Source organism: Callorhinus ursinus, unplaced genomic scaffold, assembly GCF_003265705.2.
Source record: "Callorhinus ursinus isolate GAN/ISIS: 27379988/994484 unplaced genomic scaffold, GSC_fseal_2.0 scaffold11, whole genome shotgun sequence".
In the NCBI taxonomy this organism is placed as follows: domain Eukaryota; kingdom Metazoa; phylum Chordata; class Mammalia; order Carnivora; family Otariidae; genus Callorhinus; species Callorhinus ursinus.
In genome coordinates this window covers 23110653-23126085 of record NW_027397073.1, presented here as the reverse complement: position 1 = coordinate 23126085, position 15433 = coordinate 23110653, and the positions used below count along the sequence as shown (strand labels likewise).

The window sequence follows — 15433 nt, the reverse complement described above, 5'->3', positions numbered from 1 at the left end:
TTATAGAATTTTGATACGAATGTCTAGGGAAACTCAAGGAATTCAGCAAATCCAACTTGCTTTATTTTCCCTATAAATGTGTTTATTCATCTTTTTCATTAAACTTGTTTTTATTATAGAAATAATGTAGTATATGGTATATAAAAGTATAAAAGGAACAGAATGTTATAAAATTATTTAATTCTCTTTATCTCCACCTTCAGTACCTCCTTTTCTTTAAAGTTTTTATTTAAATTCCAGTTAGTGGGGCACCTGGGTGGCTCAGTCGTTGAGCATCTGCCTTCAGCTCAGGTCATGATCCCAGGGTCCTGGGATCGAGCCCCGCATCGGGCTCCCTGCTCCGCCTCCCTCTCCCAGTCCCCCACTTGTGTTCCCTCTCCAGCTGTCTCTCTCTCTCTGTCAAATAAATAAATAAAATTAAAACATCTTTAAATAAATAAATAAATTCCAGTTAACATACAGTGTAATATTAGTTTCAGGTGTACAATACAGTAATTCAGCACTTCCATACATCACCCGGTGCTCATCAGGACAAGTGCCCACCTAAATCCCCACCACCCACCCCCCCTCTGGGAACCATCAGTTTGTTCTCTATAGTTAAGAGCCTGTTTCTTGGTTTGCCCCTCTCTTTTCCCTTTGCTCATTTGTTTTATTTCTTAAATTCCACATATGAGTGAAATCATATGGTATTTGTCTTTCTCTGACTGACTTATTTTCGCTGAGGATAATACTCTAGCTCCATCCATGTTGTCCCAAATGGCAAGATTTCATTTTTTTTTTTTTATGGCTGAGTAATATTACATTGTGTGTGTGTGTGTGTGTACACCACATCTTTTTTTTTTTTTAAGATTTTATTTATTTGACAGAGAAAGCGAGAACAGGAACACAAGCACGGGGGAGCTGGAGAGGGAGAAGCAGGCTCCCCACTGAGCAGGGAGCCTGATGCGGGGCTCGATCCCAAAATGCTGGGATCATGACCTGAGCCAAAGGCAGACGCTTAACGACTGAGCCACCCAGGTGCCCTATAGCACATCTTTATCCATTCATCAGTCTATAGGCAACCTACAGAATGGGAGAAGATATTTGCAAATTACATATCTGATAAAGGGTTAGTATCCAAAATATATAAAGAACTTAATAAAACTCAACACCCCAAACCCAAATAATCCAATTAAAATATCGGCAAAAGACATAAATCAGACATTTTTCCAAAGAAGACATACAGATGGCCAATGGATACGTGAAGAGATGGTCATCATCACTGATCATCGGGGAAATACAAGTCAAAACTATAATGAGATAATCACCTCACACCTATCAGAATGGCTAAAATCAATAACACAAGAAACAGTAGGTGTTGGTGAGGATGTGGAGAAAGGGGAACCCTCTTGCACTGCTGGTGGGAATGCAAACTGGTGCAGCCACTCTGGAGAACAGTATGGAGGTTCCTCAAAAGGTTAAAAATAGAACTACCCTATGATTTAGCAATTGCACTACTAGGTATTTACCCAAAAAATACAAAAATACTAATTCAAAGGGATACATGCCTCTTGATGTTTATAGCAGCATTATCTACAATAGCCAAACTATGGAAACAGCCCAAGTGTCCCACTTGGTACCTCCTTATTATACTTCTCAGCTATAACCACTGTCAGTGGTTTGCTCTGAGTTTTTCTGATGGTTTACCATCATGACTGATACACTTGTCTTCCCTTATCTTGATTCTAGCTATAGACTATATGTATGAACTTCCCACTTTTAAATATAATAGTGTACACATACCTCCTAATACCTTGCTTCTCTACCTTTCAATTTGTGTTACTATTTTTAGTTTTCCTAGTAGTACCTTTATTTTTTATATAACATATCTAAAAAACTTTTGATAGCAACTTATGACAGTTGTTATTAGCTTGCCACTGTTGAAAAATCTGGTATTTAGCTTTATCTGTTCTTATTCCATCTCTCAATTTTGATTAGTCAATATTTCTACATTGTAGAGAGGATTTTTGGACATTTTGGACATACGTTGTGCTCTATTATTTTCTGTGCTTTGTCTATGGATTGATTCTGAAATTACGTGATTATATATTATATCTAAACAGGAGTATGATTTGATAAATATAGTAGAATATGTAATTCTATATTACAAAATTTTTAAAACTCAAAGTAAAAGTCTTTCAAGTATCAAGTATCGTGAATCTTTCTTTAATTTCTTCATTTCTTCTGGATCCTGCTCCACAGCAGACTACTTTTTCTTTTTTTAAGATTTATTTATTTATTTGAAGGAGAGAGAGAGCACAAGTGTGCGTCAGGGGAGGAGCAGAGGGAGAGAATCCCAAGCAGACTCTCAGCTGAGCAGGGAGCCTGATGCGGTGCTCAGTCTCATCACCCTGAGATCATGACCTGAGCTGAAACCAAGAGTCACATGCTTAACCGACTGAACCACCCAGGCGCCCCGCACAGCAGAGTACTTCTTGTGACCCATGTTGTTGGTCTCTCTCATGTATATGTGCTATTTCTGTCTTGGTGCTATTCCTCTCTATCTTGGTCTCATTTTTCTGGAGCACATCTTTTGAAAAAGTGTTTTTATTAAGCATGGATGAAAACTTCCTGAGTTTTCACATATCTTAAAAATGTCTTTATTTTGTCTTCTCACTTGATAGTTTGGTTGGGTAGAGATTTGTAGATTGAAAACCCATTCCCTCAGATCTTTAAAAATATTTCTCCACTTTTAGTGTTGCTGTGAGAAATCTGATGTCATTGAGATTCTCATTTCCTTATCCATACTAGCTTTTTCTCCCTAAAAATATTAAAATTTTTCTCTCTATCTTTAGATTTCCAAAAGGTTACTAGGATGCATCCAGGTTTGGGCTTATTTCCATTTACTGTGCATATCTGTTGGGGTGCCAGGTCACTATATCTTCTTTTCCAAAGGATTTTTTTAACTTTTTTTTTTCTCATTTCTTTCCTTCCATTATTTCTGTTTTTCTCTTATGGAACTTATGTTAGACCATGGTCAAATACCTCTGTTGTCCTTGACTTGTAAATTTTATTTCACACTTTCAATTCTGCCTTTTTTTATTCTGTAATGTGGGGGAGTTCTGTGGCATTCATTCATTCATTCATTCATATGTTCTGTTTTTTAGCACTTTTAGTGTACGTTTCAAAAGTCTTTTTTTATGCGGTGCCTGGCTGGCTCAGTGCATAGAATATGCGACTCTTGATCTTAGGGCTGTGAATTCAAGCCCCATATGTGAGCGTGAAGCCTACTTTAAATAAAAACTAGAAACAACAAAAAAGTCTTTTTCTTAATTATAAAAATTTTCAAACATACACAAAAGCAGAGAAAAGAATGAAGTCCCATGTTCCAGTCTCCCACATTTCAGCAGTTACCAACTTGTAACCATATTTTCCTACCCATTCCTTCCTCACTGGGTTATTTTAAAGCAAGTCAGAGACATCATATAATTTCATTCATAACTACTTCGGTATGTATCTCTAAAAAAGTAATTTTTTAAATTAAACATAACCATAATACTTGTATCATACCACATGAAATTAACATTTGCTTAATATCACATATCATCAGTTCAGTAGGCTCAAATACTATTTTTTTTTATTCCCAATACCTTTATCTTATCCTAAAGCCACTCTTTTTTCATAGCCACTTTTATTTTTTCTTAAAGGTTGCAGGATCCTTTTGAGTTTCTTCTGGGAGCTAAGATTCTTTTAAATATTTCTTCCTTTGTGCTGTTCATTTTCTATAAATTTCTGGTGATCCTTAGTTATTCATTCATTTTAATGAAAGACTGTTGGATTTGGCCTGAATTTCCTTTGTCTTGTGGGCCTCTCCCTAAAGAGCTGACAGTAGGCTCTAACTAAGATTTCATGACAGGTAGATTTTTAGTGTATGTAGGCTAGCATCAAGCAAGCACATTATAACTGTTGTCAAAGTAAAGAAGACTTTTAGCCTGTGAATATCCCAGTGCTTTTGTGTATGAATTTTCCTTTTTCCTCCCATGTAGCCGTTTCATGTCTAGACGTGCTTGGCTCTTGAGACCTAGTGTCTGTAATAGGAACTCTCCCATCACCAGTGATCTCTTTCTAGAACTTGATAATGTTCAAAATCAATCTGTTCTATCCAGCAATATTTCTGTGGCATAAGGCATAACAGCATGGAAAAGAATACTTTTCTGCTGATTTTAACAAAGTCATTTTCTGTATCTTATTTGACGAACAAGGAACTTGGCAACTGATTATTTTTATACAACACTACAAAGTCCTAACTTTATTATTAACCATTACCAGCACTATAAATATAGATGTAAAAATGACTTGGTAGTAGAGGTAAAAATGGACTTTAAAGCAGGAGGCCAAAAGTCTGTAGATAAAAAAAAAATGTAAGGCTCCGATAATGTTTGAATTACCTGGTCCAGCAATTATAACTGGGTGAAGTAACAACAAAAATAAAGCCTTAAAAGGGTCCAAAGGCTAATAAGATACTGACTAATAAAATCCTCAGGAATTCTGGATCAAGAGTAGGGAGAGGACTAGAGCTCAGAAAACCAGCATGTGAAGGACTTTTGCACTGGAAGTATTCTCAGCAAGAAGTGGCTGAGCAGTAAAACCATGCTTTTCCTGGAAGGAGGGCAAGCATTAGAGTCTGGCATCTGCCAAGAATGGGGTGCTATGTGAACCACTAGTGGGCTGAAACCCTAAAGGCTGTAGCTTGGAATATGGGTTATAGTTTGCACTGTCACGGGGATGATCTAGAAAACCTCAAGCCTTTGTTCTGGCTTACCAGCATCCACAAGTGACTTGCAGAAGCAAACAGAAATCTTCTGTGGAACAAGATAACACTATTCTTTTCTTCAAGTTACTTTCACAAATTTTGAAATACACCCCCAGTTAAAAAATAAAAGATAAAGACACACATACAGAGGGCACCTGGGTGGCTCAGATGGTTAAGCGTCTGCCTTCGGCTCAGGTCATGATCCCAGGGTCCTGGGATTGAGTCCCGCATCGGGCTCCTGGGAGCCTGCTTCTCCCTCTGCCTCTCTGTCTCTCTCTCTCTCTCTCATGAATAAATAAATAAAATCTTTAAAAAAAAAAAGACACACATACAGAGACAAGACAGCAGAAGCCAAAAGTATCAGAAACAACAAGAAAACTCTGGAATTCTAGATATCAAACAGATGCTATGAAACAAATATGCTTATTGTGTTTCTGGAGATAAAAGCCAAGCTTGAAAGATTCAGCCAAGGAACACTAAATTGTAGAATTGAAAAATAAAATAAATTTAAGAACTCAGTAAATGAGGCTTATAGCAGATTAGACTAAAGAGAATTAAACTGTAAGGTCAGAAGAAATGATCCAGAGACCAAAAAAAGAGAAAAATATAGAAAAACAGATATATACCTTTAATTGATATACTTTATTGTATAGTCCCAGAAGATGAGCATGAGAATGAAGCAGAGGCAATATTTGTAGGCTTCGCGGTTGAGTATTTCTTAGAACCTGATCAGTGACGTCAATACACAATATTGACATGAAACCCAGTGAAATCCATGTGGGATAAATAAAAGGAAGGCCACACTTAGGAACATCGTTCTGAGGCTTCAGCAAACAACAACAAAGAGAAGACTATGAATGCAGCCAGAGTGAAAAGATTTTGTGGGGGGGTAAATTAGAGATTGCCATGGAGTTTTCATAAGGGTGCATGTTATAAATTTTAGGATAACCACTAGAAAACTAGAAAACCTTCCCAACTGTGATGAGAGAATGTTGGGGGAGGAAATGAAATGACTTTAAAAAAAAAAATCCAACAGTCAAGAATGAAGAGGAAAGGAAGGAACATAAAATAGACAAGACAAATATAAGAGGACAATAGATTTTGCCCCAAACATTTAAGCAACTATATTAATATTAACTGTAGATGGAACAAATGCTCTGTTTTCTGAAATATATATATTATCTAAAGGCTGGATTAAAATAAGGAGTCTCTTAACCACCTGATTTCCTTCTCATCCTTGATTAAGTGGATAACTGTATTGCCCCACTCTTGCCAAAGACTGTTGGGATACTCTTTGAATACTGTAAAACCGAGAATTTCTGGACTGGAAGACACCAGACAAAGTTGAGGAAGGAGGTGCCAAAAAGTAGGCTGATGGAAAGCCAAGTCACCACAGTGATGCTCAGAGTGGACAAGCCCCCTCATGCTCATGGCTACCAATCATTCTTTTAGTTCCTAACCCTTACATATGAAAAATACTCAAAGATTACTGGTCAGCAAAGGAAAGTCTCTTATGTGAACAATTTATCTCATAAAAGAGACTAAAATAAACAAGTTAAAAAGCTGTTTAGGAAGAAGCAGGGATTAGGTGGGGAGAAGGAAAGTTTAAAAATTATCAATATCCTCATGGAGACAAAAATATTATGTTCCAGAAACAAGACAGAATTTTTTTTAATTAGAAAACAAAAAAGCTCTTGAAAATGAAAAGTTTGATAGCAGAAGGATTATAAAAAAAAAAAAAGCTGGGAAAATCACCTAAAAAACAAGCAGAGAACGAGGGATGGAAAACAAAAGAAGAAAATTAGAGGACTAGTCCAGAAAGTATAATATCAGAAAATAATTGTTGAGGGAGAGAACAGATAAGTGAAAGGAAGAAAACTGTCAAAGACATCATGAACATTTCCCCAAACTGAAAGACCCAAGTTTCTAGATAGGAAGGGCCTCCCACTGAGTGCCAAATGTGGTATGTGAAAGTCATGCACCTCAAGGCACATCACTGGGAAACTGCAGAATATTCGGTACGAGAAAGGATCCTAATACTTCCAGAGATGCAGTGAAAAGATAATCACCGGAAAGGATCTGGAATCAAATTGGCACTGATTTCTTACCAACCATGCTGGCAGCTAGAAGGTATTGAAATAATGCCTCACAATTCTGAAGGGAAATTATTTCCAAACTAGAATTCTAAACCCAAACTATCAAATAAGTGGAAAGTAGTAAAAAAAGGGGGGAGGTGGTGATAAAGGGGGGCATATTCAGAAAAGGAACTGAAAGGGAGGCACTACAGGAAATCGTGTCCTACCAAAAAGAGAGAGTAACAAAAAGCTAGGAAGGGGCGCCTGGGTGGCTCAGTTGGTTAAGCGACTGCCTTCAGCTCGGGTCATGATCCTGGAGTCCCGGGATCGAGTCCCACATCGGGCTCCCCGCTCGGTGGGGAGTCTGCTTCTCCCTCTGACCCTCTTCCCTCTCGTGCTCTCTATCTCTCATTCTCTCTCTCTCTCTCAAATAAATAAATAAAATCTTTAAAAAAAAAAAAAAGCTAGGAAGAAGTGGGATTTAGGAAGTGAACTCAGAAAGAAACAAAGGGAATCCCCATGAACATAAGGGATTTTCCAGGATGACTGATCCAGATCTGGGATGGAGAGCAGCTGCACCAGATTGTAGCGGCAGCAGAGTTTCTTCTAGAGGATGAAGGAAGAGAGTACGTGAGGTGGCTGAGATACCGGATGATTCAGGCAATCGAATGAGTGTTTCAGTGTGAAATAATTTTAAGTACTGAAAAAGTAAAATAAGGACAGGAGAGTAACTTCAGGGAAAACCAAAAGTTATGCAGAAGGGGAGAACTAGTCATGACAGGGTGTTAATAATGGCACTGCTGTGAGTAACACTCATGAAGCCATAATAATATAGACGTTGACTACTGATTGATTCAGCCAAAATGGTGCTCTAACCATACTGGAAGAAGGGACGAGGCTGGGAATGTGAAAGAAAGCCAAGTACTCATTTCCTACAGGACGTCAATCAGGAGACATACAAGCAAGCTGTTTGAGAGAGAGAAATATAAAAATAATCAGCTAAAAGAATTCAAAGTAGCTGCCCATCTATAGAGCAAGAAGTGGAAGGGTTAAAGGTGGGCTGGGAATTGATGTTTCTTGTAACAAGTGTTGATGAATTGTATGCATGGTAATTTTGCTAATTGTAAAGACTAAATTGAGAAAAACCATCTCATATTTCTAAAGTTATTCTAGGAGATAAGAATTGTAACAGTTAACTAAGATCATTTGATTTTAACTCTCAGATTTCTGTTTTCTCTTGGCTGCTTTGTTTGAGGGGGTGGCTGTCTGGGGGGTAGTGTTACCATTAACTTGCTTTAAGTCTAGGAATTGATTTGGTTGCTTTCATAATTTGAAAAGTGACCTTACTAAATAAACTATTTAAAATGTTTTGTTAGGTGTGGCTTTAGCTGTTATTCTCTGTAACACCCGGCATATTAGTGACCATGTTTTCCTAGAAGCTGCAAAGGTAAATGTTTTAAATGTTGTTTGGCTCTTTTATCAGGATGAATTATAAAGATGAGTGGATTTTAATTAAAAGCAGAGAGAGAAAAGGGGTTAAATCTGCCTTATGAATGGAAAGCAAGTTATTCATCTGTTGCTTTTTTGATTTGGCTGTCTACTTTTACATAAGATTAATTTTTTATCGTGATTTTTCAAATGTTTGAATGTTAAGCTCTGAATCCTTTCATATATATAACACATACTGTGTCTGTTGTGTGTATATATATATCTGAAGGTAATATATTGTGACAGCATAGGTAAAATGTAACATCTTCATTTTTTTAATGGACAAATACTGGTTTATTTGGAGTGGGCTGGTCTGAGCACCAGAATGTAATGTGAGTTTTGAAGAACTCATATTAATACAGATTTTAATGTTTATTTTCATAGTAACTGATGTAATTATGCCAAACTTTGTAGGTATTAAGTAGAATATGTCAATAAACCTTTCAATCTGGTTATTTCTTGTTTAGCGGTGAACAGTTTTAATCTCTGCAGTGCTTTAAGCATATTCCTGCTAAAGATAAGAATTATGTTACCTGTATTATTTTCTGCTCCCCAAACCCCTTTTCCATTTTATTAGGTCCTTATTCTGTGTTATTTAAACAGTCAAAAATAAAATGCTGTTTTTCTCTTCAGGCTCTGGCAAATCAATTGACAGAGAAAGAGCTAGCTCAAGGGAGACTTTACCCACCACTTGCTGATATTCAGGAAGTTTCTATTAACATTGCTATTAAAGTAAGTATTAATTTACACCTTTTCACATAAATTTTAATGATGTTTCCTTAAGTAACACAAGTTTATTAGAGAAAAGTTTGAAACATTTCAAGGGTGCAAAGAAATTTTCGATCACCTATTTTCTTACTAAAATACAACCCACAATATTTTTTTTAAGATTTGTTTATTTATTTGAGAGATAGAAAGATAGTAGGCGGAGGGGCAGAGGGTGAGGGAGAGAATCTCAGGCAGACTCCCTGCTGAGCAGGGAGCCCAGTGCGGGGCTTGATCCCAGGACCCCAAGATCATGACCTGAGCCAAATACAGACACTTAACCGACTGAGCCACCCAGGTGCCCCTGGGGGGGCACCCACACACCCTTTAAAATTATTGTGGTATGTGGGTGCCTGGCTGGTTCAATCAGTAGAGAGTGCAACTTGATCTGGGAGTTGTAAGTTGGTGTAAAGATTACTCAAAAATAAATCTTAAATAATAATTATTGTGGTATGTATAATGTGTATTATTTGAAACTATATGTTTCCCATTATGGTTTTTCAGTTTTTTCTTATATGTTTAAACTGTGCATTCTTTAAGATGAATTTTTCTACCAATTTTTTAAATTCAAAGAAAACCCTGCATCTATGTATGAAACTATCAGACTTATAAATTAATGAAATTGAGTCTTTGGGACTGGCTCTTCCCTCCCCACCAGTACCTCTTCCCACTCAGCACAGTGTTTCTTTTTTTAAGTCTTTCAATATAATTTTGTTGTTTTCTTCTCTAAACATGGTTATGTTGCTTAATACTTATTTTCCTAGATATTTAAAATCTTTTTTTAATTTAATTTAATTTTATTATGTTATGTTAGTCACCATACAGTACATCATTAGTGTTTGATGTAGTGTTCCATGCTCCATTGTTTTCTAAAATTTTTTTGTTCTTTATAATAAATGAAGATTTTTCTTTCCATATCTGTTTCCTCACTTATCATTTCTGGCATATAGGGGAGGTATTAATTTTTATGAATTTACTTGATAACTAGTTTGTTGAGCAGTCTTAACTCTTTTAATTAACTCTTTTGGAATTTTGAGTTTTGAATCATATGCAAGTAATTTTTTTCTTCATTTTTTATGTATTGCTCTTTTTTTCCCCTTTAAGAGCAGTTTTAAGCAACTGAGTTGATAAGGGCATCCTTGTATTTTAATACTAAATGTGATACTGGCTTTTGGTTGAAATAAATATTTTTTTATCTTTTTAAAGAAGTAATCTTCATCCCTAGTTTACTAAGATTTTCTTAAACATCAGGATTAGATATAGAATTTATCAACCACATTTTCGACTGTATGCTGATGATCATAAAATTTTTACCCCTTTGACTATAAATATTGTTGCATTATTTTAACACTCATAAACTAAATAAAGATTGGGAATTAGAGGATGATATGTTTAAGAAGTAATAGCCAGGGGCGCCTATGTGGCTTAGTCAGTTTGGTTGAGCATCCGACTCTTAATTTGGGCTCAGGTCATGATCTCAGGGTCATGAGATCAAGCTCCATATCAGGCCCCGCACTTGGTGGGGAGTCTGCTTGAGATTCTCTCCCTCTGCCCCTCCCGCCACCTCACACACACTCTTGCGTGCTTTCTCTCTCACTCAAATAATCTTTAAAAAAAAAAAAAAAAGAAAGAAAGAAAGAACAGCCAATCCAGGGGCACCTGACTGGCTCAATCAATGGAGCATGTGACTCTTCATCTTGGAGTTAGGAGTTTGAGCCCCATGATGAGTGTAGAGATTACTTTAAAATAACATCTTAAAAAATAAATAAATAACAGCCAATCCAGTTGAGCTGGAGTCCAAAGTATAGGTAGGAAAATGGCATAAGACGGGATTTGCAAGTTACCTGAAGGCCAGCTTGTACAGACACACAAATGCCAGGCTAAGGAGTCTAAATACGTTACTGCTGCAAAACAGCTGAGGATTTTAGAGCCCAGAGCTAGGATGAAAAGAGCTCAGCCTTAGATAGAATCATACTACATTTGGGACAGATTTTGGAACATATCAGTCAGTTAGGAGATTACCAGTGTGTCCTGATGAAAGGTCATATGAAATAGAAGGAGATACCTGTGCTTAGGGGTTGGTACAGGAGCGTAGCCACAGGATCATGCCTCTTCTCCCTTCCCCAGGGTAGAGAATTTGCTCCTTCTTCATTGGCTTAAGGTTTTCCTTTTTAAGAGCAAGGGATCAGGAGACTAGGTGGTGCTTTGTTTCTGTCCCTCACTCCGTCCCACAGCCAGTGAGCATCTCTGATCTCATGCTTTGCCCCAGCCTTTTCTGTGTGTACAAATATGTTTCTTAATAGGCTAGAAAATAACTGAAACACATTTTCATCACAAAATACAGTAAGGTTGAGTCCCTGGGATGAAAGGTTGTTTTTAATAACCTTCATTTTTTGGTTAAATTTTTTCTTAGAAAGCTGAAATAAACTTTCATAATGGTCACCAGTTGAAATGGGAATTGGAGGGGCGCCTGGGTGGCTCAGTTGGTTGGGCGACTGCCTTCGGCTCAGGTCATGATCCCAGGGTCCTGGGTTCGAGTTCCGCATCGGGCTCCCTGCTCGGCGGGGAGTCTGCTTCTCCCTCTGACCCTCCCCCCTCTCATGTGCTCTCTCTCTCTCTCTCATTCTCGTGCTCTCAAATAAATAAATAAATCTTCAAAAAAAATGGGAATTGGAGTAGGATTGTTTGAATTTTTTTAATCATGCATTACAGTATTTTTTTTAAGTTAAAATGAAATCATAACTTGAGAATTTACTATATAATAGGCACTCTGCTATCCTGTGAGGAAGCTTTCCATACTATCTCATTTTACATCAAAACTGAGGCTCAGAGAGGGTTTACCCTCATCACCAGTCATGCTTTGTGTGGCTTGCTTACAAATATCGGAAAGCCACTCAAGCCAAATGAGGTGGAAATTAATCTGGCTTAACTGTTTCGGCCCTGGGATCTATAATCTGAATGCTTTGGGTTTGAGACACAGCTCTCATTTAACTATTCTGGGCAAGTTACTTACTTAAACTTCTCATACTTTGGTGTCCTCCTATGTAAACTGAGGATAATACTACCAGTACTTACCTCATAGGATTTGTGTGAGGATTAAATGAGCTGTACATGTAAAACACATGGAACTTGCCTGGCACTCCATGATGGTGGTGGCAAGTTGCCGTGTGTAGGTGCCAGCCCTAACTTTACTTGACCTTATAGTTCTGGTGTCCAACACCTGATTTATAATAATTTCTGTGTCTCTTAACCCAAATTCTAGAGCAAAAACACCTGGCTCACATTAGGTTAGGTTTTCACCCCAGTCCAGTCATCTGTGGGTAGGAAATAAACTCTCCTACATGCTACTTGAAAGTGTGCGAAGGACATGGGCTAGGCAGGTCGCCCAAGTAGGGCTATTTGACTGACACAAAGTAGAGCTTAAAATTGTTTGTTAGATTGAAGTATTAAGGAAATGCCAATAATGGGGGGGAGGGGTTTTAAAATACATCAAACTTATGGTGAAATTGCAGATTATTTTTATTTTATCTTTCAAGTTTTAATAGTTTCCAAGTGTTTTGAAATGAGTCAAAGTAATGTTATTTTTTTTTTAATTTGAAAAAAGAAAAATGTCTTTCTTCTAAATTCATGTCCGTGGGTTTTAATAGTACTTTTTTTCTCAGGTCAATACTCAGAGCCTACGCAGTCATCTTATTTATTTTTCAGGTTACAGAATACCTGTATGCTAACAAAATGGCTTTCCGATACCCAGAACCTGAGGACAAGGCCAAATACATTAGAGAAAGAATATGGCGAAGTGAATATGATTCCCTGCTGCCAGATGTGTATGACTGGCCAGAATCTGCATTAAGCCCTCCCCTGATAACAGAATAGAGGCACACCCACTGAAAAATACTTTCCATGCTTCAGGGAAACCCCTCCTTTTTTCTTTTCTTTTTTTTTTTTTTTACAGAAAAAAGAGATAATGTTCTCAAATTCGTGGTATTTTCCTGTTTTGTTCTCCCCCACTGCTTTGCTTGACTTTTTTTTTTTTTTTCCATGAATCTGTACTTCCATAGTGGATCAATATGTTGGCTACATTGTGAATGCCCACCAGTACTCTGCAATCAAATGACCATAATGCTTTTCTTCTGATTTGTAGCTCATACCACATCAAAGAGATGTTACAGATGTATTTGTAAATGTCTTTACTTGTGCTATTGTTCATGCTTGCCAAAGTATTTGCTATTTACTACTACAGTAATAATCTTCTCTCCCCAGCTCTTTTAGGGCTACTAAAATAGAAATTTACTTCTGTGGATATGAGCATAGAATTTTAAGAAGCCAAATTTAACCAGATTATAAGGACAAACTGTCAGTATCTAAAAGTTCTTTTATTTCAGCCTCATTTTATCTTCATGCTCTGAAATTCCTTTCCAGTTGATAAATACAGAGAAATGCGAAAAATCTACCCTGTTATTTATTTTCTGGACCTAAACTGAGGCTTAACTATAATATCATGAGAGAGAAATGGGAAGTACTGCTGTCTTTAGAGAAATAAACAAAATAGTCATTGTTTTCAACAGTGTATAAAAATCATAGTGTAACTTTTTTATTTAATAAAGGTAATATCTTAAATTTAATTGCTTCAATTAATGCGATTTTATTGTCCAACTAGAAATTTAGGTTTGCTTATTATGAAAAATACCTATTTTCATTTTATTTATTCCTAGATGATTCAAAGGAGGGGATATAATGTATAAATTATAACTGACATCATGTGACTTTTAACAAATTAGTCCTGTTTCACATCTGAATGAAGCATATTTAACAAGAGAGGCTATCCCCCTATTCCAGTAGTGGTGCTCTTTATTATTTGGATAATTTTGGAATGTCTTTATGATACATTCCTTTGAATACCATTAGTGACAACTCTTTCCACTGAAGATGAATTTAATTTTTTGAAACCACCAAATTTAATTTAGAGCTAAGTGGGGATGAATAAGGTAGGTGTACAGACCAGGAAATGCCATTTTTAATCCCAGTAAAACGGGTAACAATTGGCCAGTGTGACCAGTTTTCTTATGACTTATGTATTGGAGAGTTCTAAAAGAAAACCCAAAAGTATTTGGAAAGTTAGTACTATTACTTGATAATGTGCCTAACATAATTGCTTTGAAGGAACAAAAACTTATTTTAAGTGCTTATTCTAGAAGATTAACTACAAAAAGTTATTCATAGCTACGTGTAAGCACATTATTTGGTATTTCTCTCCACAGTCCTTGATATGTTAGATGTGATATTTTGTAGGGGGAAAAGGGCATCATTTATATGTTCATATGTCCTTCTATGTATAGGTAGAGATTGATTCATACTAATTTTGAATATAATTTAACATTTTAAGAAGGCTTGAAATGGCACTGCCATTTGGAGTATTTTAAAATGCAATTGATTAATCCATTTAGCAGATGAGTAAAGTCAGAAGTCTGTTATATAAATCTGTTTTATAAAATAAGCAATCAGGTCGCTATTTGTTTCTTTTAATTAAAAGTGAAAGGTTTATGTTTTTCATGTTACCTTTGTCAAAATAAAATCACCCCCAAAAATACTCTCTTGACTTTAGTTTAACATTACAAGCATAATAATTACAAATTTTGTTTTTTGCTTATGCTGAGTTAATGTTAATTTTACTAAGATGTTTGCTTAGTAAATATGTCTGGTACGGTCTTTATGGAAATTATATTTTAAGGAAAAAGGCAAAGCCAACTGGCATATAGCCTGCTTATTAAATAAGACAGAAATCATATATATATATATATTTATAAGACCAGTAATAAACTGGTTGGTAAATAACACATGAGAATAGGTGGCTTTTAATGAATCCATATTTATCTGGAGAAATAAGATATATTTATACATACTATATGAGATATATAATAAATAGAATATTTATTAATATATATTATATATATAATGTATATTTATTAAAAGCCACCTATTCTCAAGTGCTATTTACCAACCAGTATTTTACCAACCAAGTAACAACTGTTGGATGTAAATTGAATAAAAAATTGAAGAACATAGGCAGGAGCTACCAGCATGGTGGGAAGGGGTTGGTGGCATTATGGCATCAGATTGGAAAAGAAACAAACATTCAAATCTTCTACGGAAAGTTTTACCGAGCAAGAAGGTAATTATTTTTAAAAACAGCAATGGAGAGAAATTTTCATTCTTTTGAATAGAGAAGAGATTCTGTAAGATTAGTCTGTCAGAAATTACTTAGTAGGGGAAATTGAGAACACAGGTCCTCATCTGGCACCACCACCCATGGTGT

General features: G+C 36.3%; 1 protein-coding gene across 5 annotated transcripts in view; it reads left to right on the top strand.

Annotated features, from left to right (window-relative positions):
• The window catches only part of ME2 (malic enzyme 2), a 54919-nt gene extending 41177 nt beyond the window's left edge, over positions 1 to 13742 (top strand). For all 5 annotated transcript variants that reach the window (XM_073898219.1, XM_025886815.2, XM_073898221.1 and 2 more), the window contains 3 exons: positions 8244 to 8314; positions 8989 to 9087; positions 12826 to 13742. In XM_073898219.1, coding sequence (XP_073754320.1) covers positions 8244 to 8314; positions 8989 to 9087; positions 12826 to 12993 — 338 coding nt within the window. In that variant the 3' untranslated portion in view covers positions 12994 to 13742. The remainder of the gene's footprint in view (positions 1 to 8243; positions 8315 to 8988; positions 9088 to 12825) is intronic.
• Positions 13743 to 15433: the final 1691 nt, after the last annotated feature.